At 40.2% G+C, this 20,209-nt stretch overlaps 1 protein-coding gene across 1 annotated transcript in view; it reads left to right on the top strand.

Moving 5' to 3' along the window:
• The window catches only part of PPAP2A (phosphatidic acid phosphatase type 2A), a gene marked incomplete at its 5' end in the record, with an annotated part of 52,476 nt that overhangs the window by 25,222 nt on the left and 7,045 nt on the right, over positions 1 to 20,209 (top strand). The window contains one exon of the mRNA XM_009894200.1: positions 9,369 to 9,426. Coding sequence (XP_009892502.1) covers positions 9,369 to 9,426 — 58 coding nt within the window. The remainder of the gene's footprint in view (positions 1 to 9,368; positions 9,427 to 20,209) is intronic.

The raw sequence follows: 20,209 nt of genomic DNA, 5'->3' as shown, positions 1-20,209 counted from the left end.
TATTGCCACTAGATCCGTAACAAAGCAGTTTCAGTGTTGTACAAGGAGATAGTTCCTGAAAGTGGAGAGGGCAGTATTCATGAGAGCAAAAAATGCATGTAGCAAACATCTCACCCCCACTTCTTTCATGCTCTTTAAGATGGAGAAAGAGGTATTACACACATGTAGCAATGTTCTATAATCTTCAGGAAACGAAGCAGCTTTTTTCATTCCAGGGTTGTAAAGTGCTTAATTATTGTGCTGCTGCTATGAGACATGGAACAGTCGGAGTTGAGAAGGCATAAGAGTAACATGCCCTTCCTTGATTAACACACTGCAAAGCTGGGCGTAGAAAACAGAGGTTCAGGTCTCTTCCAGAAAAGGTTGTGAGAATAAAAGTCTAAACAGTCTTTTGACAGATTAGCCCTTTAAGCAAACAATTTTAGCTGTGATAGCAGGTTTCTAACTAATTAAGAGAGTGTGTGTGTATTATGTATGTGCATACATACCATGTCTTGCATAACCTCTGTTCCTAAGCAAATAGGAGGGGGTGCAGGTAATCTGCAAATGAGTACTGACAGTGGATGTACTTAAAGTGTTTGCCTTAATTCTCTTCTGTGGTACATATTAAAAGGAATTTGCTGTTAAAACTTTTTGTAGCTGAAGCTTGAGTCACCTTGTAAATCAATTCTGAGGATATGCTTTAATTTTTCAGGGCTTTAGAATCAAATTAGAACAAAACAATTTTTCATTCATTGTTTCCAAAATCCATTTTCTCCCTTAAAAGGACAGTTGAATATAAAGGAGGAGGAACAGAGCAGTGGTGTGGGTATTCAGAAGATGAAATGAATGCCAGCATGTTCATTTAGGCTGCTAATGCCTTCCTGTTGTAGTCATGCTATATTTAGGTGCAATGTGAAGTACAGTTTGCTGATTTATCCTATTGCTTTATCACTGGTTAAACTAATTCCCATCAGCACACGTTCTTGTGAAGTATTTTTTTTTTTTTTTCCTCACGTGTAATAGTCCTGGGTGTGTGCTAAAGGGCTCTTAACCTACCTGCTCAGGCTTCCTGAGTTTACTACAATTTTTTCTTGGATGCAGTATTTATTACACTTTAGCTGAGCAGTGCATGTGTGTCACAACAATGCAATCACAAACTCCTAAATATTTTTGTTAATTACCACTTTTTAGCTTTTTTTTACTGAGTATGGATATTGGGGCGGGACTTGGAAGTTCAGAGTTCTGGGATTGGAGGAGCACTGAAAACCTGGTGACTAGGGAGATCCAAGAAGCTGTCCTTTCTGGTTTGTTTGTCAGCTCACTAAGCACATACACAAAAGTGAAACCTTTGAACCTGAAGTGGTAAATAAAATACTAAGCCATGTTGTACAAGTCTAGCTGCTTCAGAGGCACTCTGTGCAGTCTGAACTCTGTTAAAGTCCAAAGTAGACTTGTGCAGCTATCGGGGTGTGTGTGTGAAACACTTTCTCTGAAGTTGACTTTAACTTAATACAGCTGAAGTTCTCTAATTTTAGTCTGTTGCTGTTCAGTTTGTGGTAACAGATAACACAGCTGTTAAGGTTCATAATATCAATTGTATTACTAATATATAGATTCATATTACAACTCAGATGTCTAAAGGAAAAAACAGTTCCCTACTTCAGTTGATATATTGCTCCCATGCTGACTGCGCTCAAAACAAGCTGCGTGTAGTCTGCCATTGCAAACTCAAAATGTAATCTTCAAAGAGGTCTTTAGGAAATTAGAGCTGACTGTTTTGACCTTGATAATTTATTTCAACGCAATTGCCAAGGTGGTGCCCTTTACCAGTCATTTGCCAGGAATTTTATTTCAGCTTTGTTTAGAGCTCTTTCGCAGGTTGTCCTTATGCACGCCGGTGAGTGCAGTTAAATCACTTGAAGTTCCCAGTAGCTAGGCACCTGTGCCAGACAGCTAGCGTGGCGCTAACATGCGTGACTTTATTTTGAAGTTCAGCCAGACTCCTGAAAGTCTTATGTTGTCTGTTCTATGTACACCTTCAAAACTGTAACTGTGTTTAAAAAAACAAACAAACAAAACGAACCAAAGCAAACTTCATACATTACTTCCATTTTAATGAATACTTTTGTTTTCCCCTGTTTCATTAGATAGTCTTTGCAATTGGTTTGCTTTGGAATTTTTTAACCTAAGCCAAGAGACTGGACACTTGCTTCAAGTTAACCTGTCTCTATTAAACAATTGTTCCTGTCTCTCCCTCTCCTTCCTTCCTTCCCCCTCTCCCTGCCCCCCCCCGCCTGTCTCAGTACAGGGAGTTTTTCTGTAATGAGGCATTACTTTACATTAAAATAACTTCGCTTGTATGAAATGTTCCAATATGTAGTTCTGAAACTTCTTAAAGCTTTATCGCAAATCAAACTGCGCTTAATCATTCAAGCATAACTAAATGGATTACTTATCTAATCTGGCAGTTTTTAACAGCATCACAAATCAGAAATTTCTCTAGAGGTGCTACAGACTTAACTACATGTTTGCTAGGGGCATGCTCATATTTTGTGTATAGCATTCTGATTATTTCTGTTATGGAGCTTTTAACCTGTGAAGCACTCTACAGTACTGAAATTCGTACATTCAGGCATTTTTATCAGAGGCTAATTTAGTAGTTTTCACATCTGAAAAGATACATGCAAAAAAAAATCTGAGGGAGCATGGATACCAAAGCAGTTGAAAGGGATGAATGGAAGGTCGCATATGTGTACTATTATTCAAAGGATGCAACTTTTTCCTTAAACACTGTTTCTCACACTCCTGTCATTACTGTTATTCAAGATGTAACATGGCTGATTTAGGAACGCTTCCAGTCCTAATGAAATTATTTACTGTTTCTGAGAATTGGAGCTTAGTCAAGGTACTTGGACTTAATTTTACATGGAAGGAAAAAGCTGAAATACGGTAGTGAATAAGGAGTCTTCTAAATATTAAAACTTTAGAAGCTTCTGGGCTACGGTGGATGATGAAATGGGGCTGTATGTGATCTAGAAGCAGAAAGAGCTGCCCTTGCAATAGAAATAAACTGGCAGTAGGGTGAGTCAAATCTGAAAGGTGAATATGCTGTAACCAACTGAGACGCAGTTCTGCAATCTGGATCACATTTCTTATCTTACATCCCCTTTGCCCTAATATGAATTGGCCCTTCCTAGTCAAAGAATTTCACTGATTTGCAAAGCTTGTATTAAAATTAATAAAAGGGAAAAGTCATTAGATAAAACTTCGGACATGTGTATAACTGTGTATTGCTCAAGCAGTACCATAGGAACTGAAATCCCCTTAATGCTGATGGTTCTCCTGGTGCCTCCCTTCCACTTTTGCCCTTTGAAGATTACAAAAATCTGTTGGGGGAATGGTTCTACTCACTTGCGAAGTGCTTCATGCCCAAAGCTCTTGCTTAAAGAGGGAATAACAATCAAATCCCTGATTTACCAGGGATTGTCTCTTTTGTTCTCATTCCCTGTATGTAAAATGATAATAACACTCCTGTGAGTCAGAACAGTATTATGTGGAGAACTTGTGCAGACATGGTTAATGAACAGAAGCCTGTAATCTGATGCATGTGAGAGCAAACTAATAGTCTTCAGAAGTTTTGGTTTGAGTCCCCCTTGCGGCTATTTTCACTTTTTACTGTTTCCTGAGAGGGGATTACTAGGAAAGAGAAGTAAACAAAGTCCTGATTTTTTTTTTTCCCCCTCTATTGGAGGAAGCTAACTAGAAATGTAGTGGAAAGTTAAACTTTGTTAAAACTGTTGAGTTAAATTGAGTAACAAAGTTAAAATTGACAAAAGAGAACTTGCTTTGTAGTGGTTTTTCAATGTGCATGTGGAATGCCATTGCAGCATGCCAGTTGGTTGTACTTTGTAATACCGAGAGCTCAGAACATACATGTTTGTGTGTGGTACGAATTCCAGGAGTTGGTAACAGCTTGCTCCCTAGTTAAAACAAAGTTCAAGATGCAGTTCGATTGCTGCTTATTTGAAAAGAAAGAAGTCGTAGGGGGATGAGATTTTTCCTTACTGGCTTTTCTTTCAGTGAATTTTATTCCTCTAGTAGCTGCTGACACATGCAGAACAGCTAGCTAACTAGTCATTGCCCAATTAGATTGTTCCATCAGTGTGTAATACGTCTGTTTAAATAAAAAAAATCTACATTATATCTGCATACTTGGATGTATTGTGAGATATTTCTTCAATGCCCAGAGAGGAAGAAAAAAATCCCCAACAAATTATGCCAGCAGAAGTTTTTAACAAACTTCAAAATCTGGTCAACCCAGCAGTGAAGACAAGCATTGTAGTACTCATAACTGAGGAAAACCACTTCATGTTGAACCTGAGCTCGGGAAAATGTTACTTCGTACACCTGTTTCTTGTGCTGTCTTGTTTCTAAAGGATGGTGGTGGGGAGGGTGGTTAGAAATTAAAGACTGCCTGTTTCTCCGTAGAACTGCTAAATCTATTTTATGTCACTAGGATAAGCAGGGAACTGTCATTTGTTTAAGATAAGCATAAGGTAAGATAGTCTGTAAAAGGAAAAATGTGTAACTGTCAGCAAAAAATGGACATAGTCTCGTGTATTAGAGTGTCAGCATAGGAAAGTTTTCTTGCTCTCTGTCACTACACAATAGAGCTGAGTGGATCAACCCCTCACTCCAAATATGATTAGGTAATTTGTGTAAGACACTTGGTATTATTTGTAAGTCTTATGTTGAAACACCTCTTTCAATAAAATTGTCCAGATGAGGATTACTGGATTGGAAAGACTCTAGCAGCTTTTTCCTTTCTGTAAGTGTAAGTCTTTGTACTTGACTGTGGATTTAACTTCTGGCAGAAAAGAAAGAAAGTGGAGAAATTGGGAATATTGTATTTTGAAAACGGGTTTCTGAGTAGTTGCTGATACTGGTAAATAGATGAACTGCTTGTGCATTTACTTAAACATTTCTTTGCAATAATCATAGAAGCACTTAATTTCTGAGTCCTCAAGCCTTTCAATCCCCACTGATCTGGAAAGTCGTGCTAATGCAAGTCTAGCACTTGAGAACAGAGCGGATGCTGTGAAAAACATGTTGATTGCTGAATATAGAGAAAATGGAATTTAAAGAGTGTGGTGCTTCAGCTTAAGCGTAGGACTAGCACTTTATTAAACCACGTCTCCTCCTGGCACTGAAATTTTAAGAATATTTCCCTGACAAGCATGTGGAGCGCTCTGGCTTCCTGGACACAGACGTGCTGAGCTGCGGTGCTCTCTGGCAATTTTCCCCCTCCAGATCAACGGAACGGGTAACACAAATGTCAGTGGAAGCTTTGAGTCAGACTTGGAGAATCCAGAGAACTTGAGGATAGAAAGGACTTGCTTGCTAATCCTGTGGGTAGTTTTACTTGCTTTGATGTGAGAATGTGCATAATGTTTTGCTGGGCCTCTTCTTTTTCTCTAAGATGATTCCATAATTCAATAGTTATATTAGGGAAATTCATTATCGTTCAGCCTCCGATAGGCTTATTGTGGCACCACAAGATGTGCTTTCTTCTGGTTTATTGCTTTCTACTGCCATTTCTAACAGTTTAATTTCTCACCATTTATTGTTCCACTGTTTCATATGTATTTAGCTATTTCCTAGTGTTGTGCTTCACTAAGGCTGTTCATGTCCCTGTCAGACTCCTGCACTTGGTGTAAATGTTTCTGCACATTCATGTCCTTACAAAGATGTTACATGGAGACAAGACATCAGGCTTGTTTACTGAGCTCCAGTGTTCAGTAATTCACTTATGAAATAATTCAGTAATTCACTTATGAAATAATTCAGTAATTCACTTATGAAATAATGCACTTTACAAAATACTGCTAAGCAGAATTTTCTATTTAAAACACACTCTTCCTTGCGAGTGATGGTGTAAGACAAATGATCCTTTTATTTACTGTGTTATGTTTCATTTTTCTACTAATTGAAGAAACGGTACCTTCTATCAGGTGGGCTCTGCTCCCTAGGCTAAGTTGCCTTTGTGCGTGGAAGGGGATAGAACAGAATGAAATGGTTGTCTGTGTCAAGTCCTGCTAGGCAATCTGTCTTAGACTTGCTTACCTGGGATTAGAAATCCTGGCTAAAAGTACTGAGTAGCTCAGTTCAATTGCTTCTTGTAGGAATTGTTTGTACTTGTGATTATTTTTCCAGGTAATCTTTAAAAATGCAGACTTACAATAACAGACTGTAGTAATTAACTTTAATCATTTTTATGACAGCCTTTTAAAGAAAGTACAGAAACTTTACTTTTGTCTTTATCATAAACCATGTGAAATTTGGGGCAAAACTAAGTTTCAAGAAAGCTAAAAAGCCCTTAAATTAATTGGTTTTAAGACTTTTTTGAGATGTCCCGCTGTATTGTATACACTGGAAACTGAGACTACACTTTAGTTCAACTGAGACCTGAAAGTGGTTTCATGTTACTACTTAAGGCATTCTTCTAACTTGGTAGTAATTTCCACTTGATAAGTGGAAATAATTAAAAAGCTTATGCTTTTTCCTGTCAAAATGAAGCCTTGTTCCTCACATCAGAAATGATGTGAAGTAGGTAAGTATTGATGGAGTAAAAGGCATGAATCTCTGAACAGTTGTTCTTCTGATGTCAGACTCTGTCATTTTGGAAAGAAGCAAAACAAGACTTTGCACTTAGCAACTCTATTTCATGACACTACAGCTTCACTGGATACTGGTCCAATATTAATTTGAAAAAGATGTCCTGAAATCTGATGTGCAAATTCATGCTGGGATAATTTAGCTTTTCTTTCTTTATCAAAAAGTAGGGGTTTTGAGAGTTATCTGTACTATTTTATTTATAAATGTATCTTCTAATGCTTCTGCATTCCTTGCACTAGTAAATACTGGTTGTTTTTTTAAAATAATATTTATTTTTGAAATGCTGGCTCAGGGCAGCCAGCACTTGCAGTATGATCACAAAGAAGCTGTGGCTGTGCAGCCTCTTGGCTGGCTTGATAGACAGGATGTTCTCCTGGCTTTGTGAAGATGTTGTTTGCGTGCTGAGGAATCATTGGGAAACTTTCCCATTGTCAAACTTAATGTTTGAAATTATTTTAAGATTTTTTTTTTAATGTGTCTGTTTTTTAAAGAACTCTAGAGACAGCAGTATTGCCAAAGAAATTTCACTGGGATTGCACAATGTACAAGTTGGATCAATACTTTGTCCCAGTTGTATTTCTGGCAATACTTTATGTGCTAAGCACATTTTCAGTCATGTGCAGCGTCCTTATCTATGCCTGATGAGAATGCATTGACATTTTGTAGTCTTCAACTTGGAACAAGGCATTCTTAATGTTACAGTGGGCTAATACATTCTGGAACCAAGAATGCCAGTAGTCAATGCCACCTTCAAAATGGTATAGGAATTCAAAACTAAAATTAAAGAATTGTATTTATTCCTTCTCTTGCTTATTAGCCTTCTGAATTCCTTCAGTTGGCAACAGGTTCCCTTCAGGAAATGTCATCTTATGGACAACAGGCCCCAAAGTCAGTGGATAAAATGCCGAGATAGGAGCCACAAATTCCTTATTCTGTATCTTCTGGTCTATAGAACAGCGTGCTTTGCTTTTGTGGCTCAGATGTCTGAAAGACAGAGCTCTCAAAATGCTTATTGTATTGGCTTTCATAGTGGACTCTTGCCCAGAATTTTAACTGGCAGAGAGTACTAAAGTGGAAAAGGGATGTGTAACTAAAATGTAATCTTAATGATTTTGAATTTTAAATATCTGAAGATAATGCATCGTCACCACAGTTCCTCTATTTAAGAATCAAACTGAAAAGTATCTGTGGGGCTGTGTGTGTATGTATATGTGTGTATGTGTATTACATATATATATAAAAATATATTCACACACACGAAAAAGTAATCTTATTCAAGACTGTTTATTTAGTACCTCTGAAACTGGAAGGTGTTGGCTGCTTTGAATCAACTATAAACCAAGAACACAAAAATCTACAGGGGAAACCTATGTAGGGTTTTTTTTTCCCTGATGTCTGATGCAGTTTTGTAATTTTATACATGCAAATTAATGCAGGAAGTTCTGCAGTTTTACTTGTGCACAAGATTGTTTTATTCCTTTCTTTGTGGTATTTGAGTAGTGAATGTTTAACCCAGTTATCTTACTGCACATCAGAGCTGACTTCTCTGAAGAGTAGAAATGTTTGCCTTGACCAGGAATTTCCTTGGCCTCAGGCTCTCTGCCTGGCTGAGCTACCAAAACAGGGACCTGCTGGATATGGTGGAGGGCAGCCTGGAGAGCTGTTGTGAAACTTTATTGTTGGCCCTGCTTTTGTATGCCAAACTCTTAAGGAAGGGGTGCTGTGTTACATAGCTACATTGCACAGAAGCCTGGCTGAAACCTGGCTGGTAGCCTGTGAAGCAGCAGCATTACAAGGCTCTGTGTGTAAGACAGAAAAAAAATAAATAGTTTAAGTACCGCTTCTATCATCTTTCCACTTAAGACTGAATTAGAAATGGTTTTCCATTTTGCCCTCTCTTCTTGATGAAGAGGTGGGTGGGCTTTGTTTTACAGCTGTGATACTCGGCTCCTTTCACAATCTGCACATGCAGGGGAGGACCTTGCCAAAGGCACCCTGGGTTGTTGGCATCAACTGTCGGGTTCCTTCAGTCTGGGCCTGAGAGAAGCCTTTTGAAGGCAGTGTTGACACCTTTTAAATGAGATAGTCAAGTATGAAGCTATTTCTACAAACGCCTGCCTGCCTTTCCCCTTTCCCTTCGATGATAGATGATCGTACTCTGTATGAATCAGTACATTTAACAAAGGTACACATATACGTGTATGTGGTATAAACATCTAGATGTGAGTTCTAAACTACTGCCTCTTGATGGTGACCAAATGCAACTAACTGGTTTGGAGTGATTAATGTGTCGTTTGTTCTCATACACATACTGGGATTATCAGATAAGTAATTTGAAAAACTGATAATATTTACAGTTTTCTGGTATTTATCAAGAAGATTAAACAAATATACTGCTTTAAAGGACTCTTGATTTCTAGCTTTCAGAATGCTGTTCAAACTTCAGTCAAAAGGCTGGTAGTTACTACCTGATGTGGAGATTAACTTAATGCTGGAATAGGATAGCTGCTGAGTGTTGAAGTCTGTGCTCTTTGTCAAAAGCTGTTGTCGGACATGTGTGATGGCTGTTGTGCTTTGATAGCCTCCTTGAAGAAAAAAGTGTGGAGATGTTTATGTTTTACTAGTTCACTTAATGTAAGATAAATTAGTATCACTGGAGACTGAGTGTTACAAAAGAAAAATAATGAGATGTCTATTCTTTTCTCTTCCAGACTATCATTTTACTCTGGCCATTCTTCATTCTCCATGTACTGCATGCTGTTCCTAGCAGTAAGTATGCTCTTTCTACCTAAATGGCAACAAAAAGTCTGTTATTTACCTAGTACAAAACTTGAAATATTTACTTGGCTACTTTGCACAAGGGACATCATTGCTTTCCTAGGATGCTCGTTTGAGATAATTGAAGATTTCTCAGTAGGTTGTAAGGGACAAGAAGCAGAATTATGTTCAATATGCCTAAAAATAATTAATATGGCACTTGGCTTCTGTGTCTTGTCTCAAATGAACCCAGTGACAAATGGGTTTGGAAAATATGCTGCTACTTAATTTAAGTTATATTTGAAGTATTGCAAGCCATACAGAAATATCCAGTAAGATATGTCTCACTTAATGAAACATGCAAAGCTTATTTAAAAAAAACAGAGAAGGTAAATTTTAAACCCTGATCAAATATGGGTGGGTCCATAAGCATAAAACAGCAGATCAATTTTTAAATTCCTTTTAATTTTTTCCTATCTTCTAGGGGCAGGGACAGAGGGTGAGAGAAGTGAGGAGACAGATCTGTTTGTGAAAGTAAACACTAGCAAGATCAACTCACTAATGCTTCAGTTGGAGTCTAATATATTTCAGTTCAAACTTTTCCAAGTCAGTTAGGACAAATTATCTTCACTCCTAGGATAAGCTTTGTAACATGGAAAGACTGGTTTGGTTGTTCACCCCCTCCTAATTTGTAACACAGAAATTATTAAAAAACTTTGTGCAATTTTGTTGTTAATGTAGGTGTAAAATTAGGCTCTAGTCCTGGATATAAATTGCTGACATAATATGTAAATGCTGGGATCTTCACAGAACTCGGATTCAATTCGCCTTCTCATCTTGATTGCGTTTTTAATTCTTTCACTGTCTCTTGCAATAGTGTAACGTCCACAGTGACTGGACAGATTATTCAAACTAAACTAAAAGCCCTATAGCCACACACAAAAGGAGTGGCTCTTCAGTATGACATAGGTCTCTTTTTATCTTAAAATAAAGCCTTTTCTGAAGCTCAGTTTTTCAGTTTGGATATATCATTGCAGTTTGTTTATGGCCAATACCTGTTTCTTGCCCTCCCCTCTTACCTGTCTTTAATATAAATACAAAGAGTATACAAAAGTATTATGTTCTGGGATTGACTAGAATGTAGTGCAACTTCCTATCTGTCAGCTGTTTGGGGTTTTCTTGTTTGTTTGTTTTTTTTAAAATGTGTTTTTACTTGCTCATCATGACTGGCAGTTTCCAAAATTATATAGGTCCACTTGTGATATGATTCCAAAAATAAACCCCACTATTTTCTAAGTACAGTGGAGCAATTACTGCTATATAGCAACCTAATACTGATTTGCTCCATTGGGTTCAGCCATACCCTTGCGATCCAACTTCTCCATGCGTAGTTTTGTTGAGCAGCGTGAGAATGTGATACTACCACCTCTCAGCAGCACAAACTTGGAGACAAGAAAAAACTTGGTAGGTGTGGGGCAATGTGTATGGCTTATAATTTATACTGACTGGATTACAGTCGTTTGTCAGGGATCTGAATCCGTCTGAACTTTCAGCTTTGTCACGTGTATGTGTAGGGAGAGTCCTGCTTGCTGCAGCCTGGGGAGATGGTGGTGGTCAGGAGGACTTCTCAGCTGTACAGACTAGGAGAAAGGAGTTCCTATTTTCAAACCTTGCATCTGTTAATTAGAACCTGTGTGTGCTCTGGCTGCTGCGCACCCCCCACTTGCTGAAATATTGAGGCCATCTCTATTTGAATATGATATAATAGATGTGCTGAACAGCTTGGATTTCAGACCTTGTTTGTTTTACCTATTAGTATTTGAAAAAAAAAAAATTGCAGCATTTGGCAAGAAAGTCAAGGATTCTTTTTTTTTAAGATACTAACTTCATGTGGGTTGAATAATGCTTTCTGTAGTTGCTCATGGCATGGTTTTTTGAATCCATGCAAAGGATCCTGTGTGCAGAGTTCCTGAACCTTAGACCTTGCCTGTCTTGGGGCTTTGTGTGTGTGTGAGCTTCACTCTTAGCAACCTTCTGCATGGGGGAGAGGTGGGACACTGGAAGTCAAATCCATCCTCTGCATGCCACTTAAAAATCCAGAGCTTGTGTCAGTCCTGGTTCAGCAATGAAATAAAACTTGCTGTGACTCAGCATGCTGCTACAGAAATGGTCCTTGTTCTGTCGTAACTGCAGGACAACATGGCTTTACTTAGCTCCCTTAAACTAGAAGGCTACAAACATCTTTAACAGATGACACGTTAAAAGAGTTAAACAGTAAGTGTTTTTTTGGAGATCAGTTTGTTATTCAGTAAACTTGTCAGTGAGGAGCCAGAACCCTATCTGGAGGAGAAGGCATTCTTCAGCTATTCCTGCACCCCAGTTGTCTCTAGCTGAGCTATTGCCCAGTACAAATAAGAGGCTTTGTGGAGATTAGACTTCTACTTTCTTCTGTCCTGTAATAAGATTATTCATCTAGAAACTGTTGGGAGGCCTTCACAGGGGCGTCTGAAGAAGGTTAATAACTCCTGTGCAGGCTGTTTTTACCTTGCTGATTAACACAGCATTACTGCATGCCAACCTTTGCATTGGATGTGGTCTTTTTATTTAAAAAAAAATAAAAAAAGAGAAGAAAAGAAAATGTGCAGATGTCTTCAAGCAGACAGCTACTGCCATGAAGGTGAGGAAAACTGCTTTCTAGTCCCCTTCCCCCCTTGCCCACGTGGCAAAGCAGAGTGCTGCCACTGGCTTTAAACCAAACCTGTGGCACTTGATAACCTGTTCATTAACTGAACTCTGATGCTGGCTTCATCTCCTCTTTGCACACTTACTCCAGCCACGGACTGAGTCATTAGCGGGACAGAATTGTTAACATGTGGCATTACTCACAAGCAGTATTAATCATAACCAGACACTAGCATGCTGGGTTCTGGAGAGAGTGGAGGAGTCTGCTATGTGTGCATACTGCAGAGAGAGTACTCCTCTGTGTTACTTGCTGAACGTGTGTACTGTGTCAGGTTACGCATTTCAGAAATGAGGGAGCATTTTGGCGGAGTCAAAGGGGCAACGATCTCTGCCACAGACAGCACAAACACTGCAACCATGAAAGGAGAGATGGTTGAAGTGTGTGGCTTAAAGCCAGCTTGCAAAATACTAGGCAAAGGAGTGAAATGCTTCTGCAGCTTCAGTTACTTAAAGCAGAATTGCTGAATTACAAACAAGCTAAACTGTAGCTTTTTCATCTTCTGTGCACTTGCACATGATGGATTAAAAATGAACGTAAGGTGGTTCACCAGCACTTTCAAATGTTTTAGATGCTTTACACCTTTGGTGACGTGAGAAACTCCACAAGTGAGAGAGAACTGCGGTATCTTGAGTTCTGACTGGATGGTTTTGGTGGTATCGGGAGAAAAAACCCTGCAATTCTGAATGTAATCCTGTGCTGCATGTGCCCCCTCATAGTGGGGGCAGTACATGGAAGCACTTGACACAGCTCAGGATTTATATTTAATGTGAAGGAAGTTGTTGACAAAAACTGTAAGCTGTAGGTGCTGCTGGGTGGGTGTATTTTTGAAAGTTCATCTTTTAGAGCTGTTGTGCCTTTAATGTCTTCATATTATGGTGGCTTCATTCCAGATGATCTCTCATACTCTTGCTTCAGGAGTAATAGAAGAAAATGTTCAGAAGGAAGGATAGAAGCTGAAAAGCTTAAAATTCCAAACTGAAAATATGTAACTTGAATTTAAAAAAAGCTAAAGAAACATGAAAGAATATCATGCCACATGAACTGTTCAAAATGAATAATCCATGCAAGCACGTATCTGGGAATTTGAAGCATTTCTCCTTAGTTTGTCTTTTGATTTGTGGGACAGCATTGGAGAGCAGAACTTAACTTTTAACTTCAGGAATGGAAATACTTACTTGATATGTAATTTGGGCTCATGTGTTTCTGGGAGGACATAAATAACCTTTGTTCCCCAGCATTTACAGTTACTTAATATTGTCTTTCGTAGGTTCCTTGCAGGATTAGCATTCACCTTTCATGCATGTGGCAGTCAAAACTTTTAAAGGTTTTCTAATTAAAAGGAACAAATCTGTGATACCATATCGACTTACATACTTCCATAGTTGATAGCAGCTTCATTAAGCTAGTCCCTGCTTAAAGCCCTTTATGGCAAACTAAACTTGAATGAATCTACATTTTGTTACGACTTTTGAATTGTCAGTGTGTTCATGTGCAAAATCTCTACTTGAACTGGTCTTATGTGGCTGCTGTATGTGACTATCTGGCACTAAAACAGGAGCAAGGGCAGTGCCTACTGCAAGTCACTGTGGCACTTGCCATTGAGAAAGGAGGCCTGCTTGTCTGCAGAGTAAGGAGAAGAATGAATTAATTCTGTTTCATAAAACACTTACTCTACCAAGTTCTGAAGAATGATAATACAATAGAAATGTCTGGGTTTTGAATAACTTTAGGGAAAGTTAAATAGTTTGTATTATCTACCTATTTAAATAAGCAGTAGTGTATGTCCCTTACTATTCTTGCATCGTAGAGATCACTGCTGAGTTTTTAACTGGATGTTGCGTTGCCCTACACCTGTAAAAAAAAAAAAAAAAAAAAAAAAAAAAAAAAAAAAGCCATTGTATCTAGCTGGATCAGGTTAAGGCCTGGGTTTTGAGCCCACTTCCAGGTTAGACTTACGGTTTCCTCTATTTTGTAACTCATTGGCATATGGAATAAGTGAAGCTACAGAAAAAAATCTGCTTGCAGACTGTCAGGCCAGGAAGTTGTGTTGGAGAATGTATTTTGAGATTCGTTTGGCAAAGCTAGGTGGGTCAGTTTGGGTCCAGACGGAGCCATTATCTCTGGGAAGCTTTTGCCAACGACAGCTTCATGTGGAAACTAGAGGGAGTTTGAGCCACAACAGTATGTGGGAACCCAGTGACCTAATGACAGATGCTGGATCCCAAATGGTCTCCACAATCCCCTCCCCCTGCTGCTCCTTTCCTTTCATAGCTAAGCAGCTGGCACGATCTCGCCTGTATCAACAAAACCATTTTGTCTTGGATTGGAGAATGGGTGGGCAAGTGTAGTTGGACAACTCTTAATAGCAGTGTCTACAAGACCAAACTAGCGCCCTTCCCCAGGAGGGGGAGAAGCTGCAGGTAATGACGAGGTTTTGCTTAAACTTTTTATTTTAAACTTATGTCTGAAAGCTATTGTAAACTGAAATGCTAAAGGCTTGCTGCCTTCAGTAGCGAGAATGGCCCCACTGCAACTGTTGAAGCTGGCAGAAATGAGTGCGGCCCCGCAGATCGGGTTGCTGTAACGGAGTTGGTCTTGGCTGTAGCTGGCCTGGGCAGTTCCCCACCGGCACCTAACCTGGGATGAGGAACAGGGCTGCAGAAACCCAGCCAAGCTGCCCTGCTATTCTGGGGCTGGCAACGTGTTTGTGTTGCGTAGGCTTGGGACGAAAGGGGATGAGGAATCTTTGCATAATGTAACTTGAGTGGCTCTCAGGCTCTCCCACAGTTCGTTGGGAAAGAACGTATTGTGTGTCCGAGGACACGGGGCATTACAGATGAGAACGGGAGGGTGACTGGTATTTCAGTGACCTGGGCTGACAGCCTTCTTTTGCGAAGAGATCATAGGCTAAACACAAGTCAGAGGGGGGGTTTAGGCTGTTTTTTCTACTTGTGTGCCTAAATGTGCCAATCAAGCTTTGCTCTTGAAATCTCGTACTTTAATTGTTTATGTTTATGATTATGCTATGTTTCACTGAGTGAAACAGTACCCATATAAGAGCCTGTGAGCCTTTAACAGAGCATTTTAGGTATGTCTGTTGGCATGGCAGTATTTCTTTACTTTCCCAAATGCTACTGACTAGAGCTACAGAACAGTCTGTAATGCGTTCATACCCACATGAAAGTTGAGGGCTGCCTAGTCTTCAAAACCTAATGAAAAGGCATTTGTTACTGAAAATGTTTTGTTTGGCTGTAGCTGTGGGTAGTACCAAGCATCCTACTTGAAGCAGAGATGAAAAAGGGCAACTGGTCATGCTGTAAAGCACAGGTATGGAGACACTTGTGCTTCTACTTGTATGCACACCTAATATTATTTTAATATTCATATTTAGACTTCCATAGTAAACAAACAAAGCAGAACGACTTCACCATAGTTTGCTTGGGAATTATGGCTGTCAGTACTGGTGAGATTATTCTGAATTGGCCCTGTAGGACTGAGCTGAAAGTGATTCCTTGCAGTGCTTACATTCTTCTAGCAAAGGTTTCTGTAACTTGGTAGGCACAACAGAAGAATATTTACTCCAAGTAGAAGGAACACATTTAGTTAGTGTTTTTTTTTTTTTTTCTCATAAGAGCCAAGTGTTAGCATTTGCAGTGGAATAAAATGTTATTGTTTATCCTGCTTTATGGTAAAATGATGTCAATAAACACTTATTTCCACAATGTACAGCCAAGTTGAGGCTGGAGGATTAAAAACCTGAAAAACATTACTTGTCCAGTGGGAAATGTCTGTACAGAATAGATTGATTGTACTTTTGATACTGAATTGAGAGTTGGGCTATTACTAGTCACAGACAGGACTTTTTCCCATTGCATAGGAGGCAGCTCTTGGACATAAATTGCCTTTTGACAGCAGCATGCAGCTATCTTAAGAGGTCAGACAAGTACATATTCTGTGTTTTTTCCCTAGTCTGGTCACTTTTTCCCCCTTAGTTCAGCTGTCCAATGGATCAGTTCCCTGTACCAGCTCACTGTAGGGCTATTTAGACATCAGAGCTGGCACAAGCAGTTCAACAGGAATACACAGTTAAGAGTAAAAGGGATAGACCATCCCTTTGAACAGCAGCCCAGATACACCCCCACCTTGAAGTAACTGCAGACCTATATCCTTTTCCTGCACTGAAAGGGGAAAAATTAATTCTGAATGTTGCATCTTTGCCTCTTGTTTTCTGCCCAATCAAAATAAAACTAAAGAATGGGTAATACTGCAGGTAAACCAGGGATCATAAAATCATAAATATGTATGTGTTAAGAAAAAGAGAAGATCTCATTAAAAAGGCAAAATAAACTTTGAAGTCGAAGTTGCTTTTCTCTTCCTTTTTTTTTTTTTAAAGAACAGCAGCTCATGAGAGACTCATGAATTCTGCTACATCTCTGTAGTGCTTTTATAATATGGTCTGCTTCTAGGTGACCCTGTTTTGTTTAAAATTACATGGGATAGGCATTATTCATATTAACATTGAGCTTCACATGAAGCAAACTCTGCGCATTGATTTCTGGTTTGCAGGCAGTGTCTTGTGGGTTGATGCCTAGAGCTCTGTGTTTATTCATAGATACGGTGCTTACAGGTATAAAATAAGCTGTTGCATTTGTATGTAATATTTGCATAAACACAAGATTGTATAGCACATCTTGTGCCTCTTGGCCATTGTTTTGTGCTCAGAACTGCAATTTTTAAACTGTTCTCTGGATTTCTTACAGTTCCTTGAATTCCAGAGTTTGTGCTAGCTGAAATTCGATTAATAGTTGTTATACAAAGCTATTTGAATAATAGCCTTTATACAAACTAGCTTTTATACAAAGGAAACTTTTAAGTTTCCTGTAACATGCAGAAAGGGGAGAGCTATTTTGCAAACCTTCACAGAAGTAGCAGAGAGCTTAGATCTCTGAAGGGGGCTTTTTTCTCCTCTGTTGCCTAGTCTGAGCAGGGCGGTGATGTCTTGGTCTGTACTGCTGGATTGTTGAGCAGGAGTGGAACAGGGAGATGGGTGATCACCCATCTGTCTAAATGTTTTCTGTTGCTTTAGAGCATTATGCAAGAATCTGGGATGAATGTCTTGGCTCTTTCTTTTGGAGGATCTTGTTTAAGTGCTTAAATCAAAGATACTTAGGTGCGAAGCGTGTAGTGCTGTGGTTATTGGAGTCCCCTTTCCTCACAGGAAGACAATGATGCTTATTTACTGATGGAGTTGGAGGGTGTTCAGTGCTCTGTGCATCTACTCAGTTTCCTAATGGCAGACTTCAGAGTCTTAGGAGTGGGGGACTGTGTCCTGTAAGGATGTCCTGGGGATAGCCACAGAAATGGAATTTTCCTATCCTACAAATGTGCCTGGATTCTCAACCCTTATTGCTAACCCGAGGTCTCCTGGGGAATTTTGAACCATCTTTTATCAGATTAGTTACTCTGAGGCTGTTTTTTTCTGAAGACTTTCAAACGCTAGTGCCTGCTGTGCCTTCCCTTCTTCCTTCCACCCCTGCCTCATTAACAAAACCACCGAAACACAGTACCTCCATATCCCCTCCCTCCACCGCAGAAATCCCAAAGGCAACCACATACACACGTACACACACTTGAGGTGGTTTATGCATTACTCTTTCAGAGCTTCTTGGTTTGGGAAGAATCCACAGAATTCACAGAATTCACAGAATTGTTAGGGTTGGAAGGGACCTCTGGAGATCATCTAGTCCAACCCTCCTGCCAGAGCAGGGTCACCTACAGAACGTTACACAGGACAGCGTCCAGGCGGGTTTTGAATGTCTCCAGAGTGGGAGACTCCACCACCTCTCTGGGCAGCCTGTTCCAGTGCTCCACTACCCTCAAAGTAAAGAAGTTCCTTCTCATGTTAAGATGGAACTTCCTATGTTCAAGTTTATGCCCATTACCCCTCGTCCTATCACTGGGTGCCACTGAAAAAAGACTACTCCCATCCCCCTGGCATCCTCCCATTAAGTATTTGTATGTATTAATAAGATCCCCCCTCAATCTTCTTTTCTCTAGACTAAAGAGACCCAAGTCCCTCAGCCTTTCCTCATAAGAAAGGTGCTCCAGTCCCCTAATCATCTTTGTTGCCCTTTGCTGGACCCTCTCCAGCAGTTCCCTGTCTTTCTTGAACTGGGGAGCCCAGAACTGGACACAGTACTCCAGATGCGGTCTCACCAGGGCAGAGTAGAGGGGGAGGATGACCTCCCTCGACCTGCTGGCCACACTCTTCTTGATGCACCCCAGGATGCCATTCGCCTTCTTGGCCGCCAGGGCACATTGCTGGCTCATGGTCATCCTGTTGTCCACCAGGACTCCCAGGTCCCTCTCCACAGAGCTGCTCTCCAGGAGGTCAGCCCCCAACCTGTACTGGTGCATGGGGTTATTCCTCCCCAGGTGCAGTACCCTACACTTACCCTTGTTGAACTTCATAAGGTTTCTTTCTGCCCAACTCTCCAGCCTGGCGAGGTCACGCTGTAAGGCAGCACAGCCTTCTGGCGTGTCAGCCACTCCTCCCAGTTTTGTGTCATCAGCAAACTTGCTGATGGTACACTCTATCCCTTCATCCAGATCATTGATGAATATGTTGAACAAAACTGGGCCCAGTACTGACCCCTGAGGGACACCACTTGTTACTAACCTCCAACTAGACTCTGCGCCACTAACCACAACCCTCTGAGCTCTATCTGTAAGCCAGTTCTCAATCCACCTCACTGTCCATTCATCTAAGCCACACTTCCTAAGCTTTCCTGTGAGGATGATGTGGGAGACAGTGTGAAAAGCCTTGCTGAAGTCAAGGTAGACAACATCCACTGCCCTCCCCTCATCCACCCATCTAGTTACTTTGTCATAGAAGGCTATCAGATTAGTCAGACATGACTTCCCCTTGGTGAATCCATGTTGACTACTTCTGATAATCTTCTTTTCATCCAGGTGCTTTGAGATGACTCCCAGAACAAGCTGCTCCATCATCTTTCCAGGGATGGAGGTGAGGCTGACCGGCCTGTAGTTTCCTGGGTCATCCTTCCTGCCCTTTTTGAAGACTGGAGTGACATTGGCTATCCTCCAGTCCTCAGGCACCTCACCTGTCCTCCAGGACCTTTCAAAGATAATGGAGAGAGGCCCAGCAATGACTTCCCCCAGCTCCCTCAGCACACGAGGGTGCAGCCCATCAGGCCCCGTGGATTTATGTATATCCAATTTATCTAACTGATCTTTAACGTGCTCCTTATGGTGGGTTTCCACAGCATTCATTACTGTTTGTGTCTCTTGAGACTTTTTGGGTCAGCAGATTTGCTACGAAGTATGAGCTTTTCTAACTGTAGTTGGTAATGGATCCAAATACTAATTATAACTGCAGTAGGATCTTGTGTACCTGTTAGAAGCAAAATAGTAATGCCATAGGGCTGTTTGTTAATGCTCAGGCACATATCATGAAACCAAAGTTAGACATGACCAACAGTAAATGCTAAGCTAAGTAAAGCAAATGCCATTTACTTGCTGTCTCCCAAAACTTCTATCGACTCCTACGGTCTCTCAAAGTAGGGCTTATTTTGTAACAAAATTGACTTTTGGCACCTTTGTTTCTCCTCCAGACTCTTACTACTTGTACTCAGACAAATTGAGAAGTGTTCTCATCTCCCTGTGTCACAGGGGAGTTTTCTCTCTAGGAAAACCATATTCTCTGTTTTGCTACGAAGTTCATGATGCTCTGAGGAGACAAAAATAAGAGGGGAAAATAGGTACATCTCCAAATGGCAAGTGTGCTTCTGTTCCTTAGGACAAAACAGGACGCCTGTAGGAAATGCAATTACTGGGGCCTTTTGATATCAGGAAACAAAGTTCTATTAAAGAAAATCCATTTTTGAAAAGTGATAGAACAAATCAGTTGATATAAGTAAAACTTCCTGGGTAGGGAGGAAAAACCCCTCAAAACTTTCTTCCTTTTGACTTCCATTTGTAAAGGAGGACTAAAAGTGCAGGAGGATTTCCCATACCTTAATAGGCAAACCA

This window comes from Charadrius vociferus, unplaced genomic scaffold (assembly GCF_000708025.1).
Source record: "Charadrius vociferus isolate BGI_N301 unplaced genomic scaffold, ASM70802v2 scaffold70, whole genome shotgun sequence".
In the NCBI taxonomy this organism is placed as follows: domain Eukaryota; kingdom Metazoa; phylum Chordata; class Aves; order Charadriiformes; family Charadriidae; genus Charadrius; species Charadrius vociferus.
This window is presented reverse-complemented; position numbering and strand designations above follow the sequence as displayed.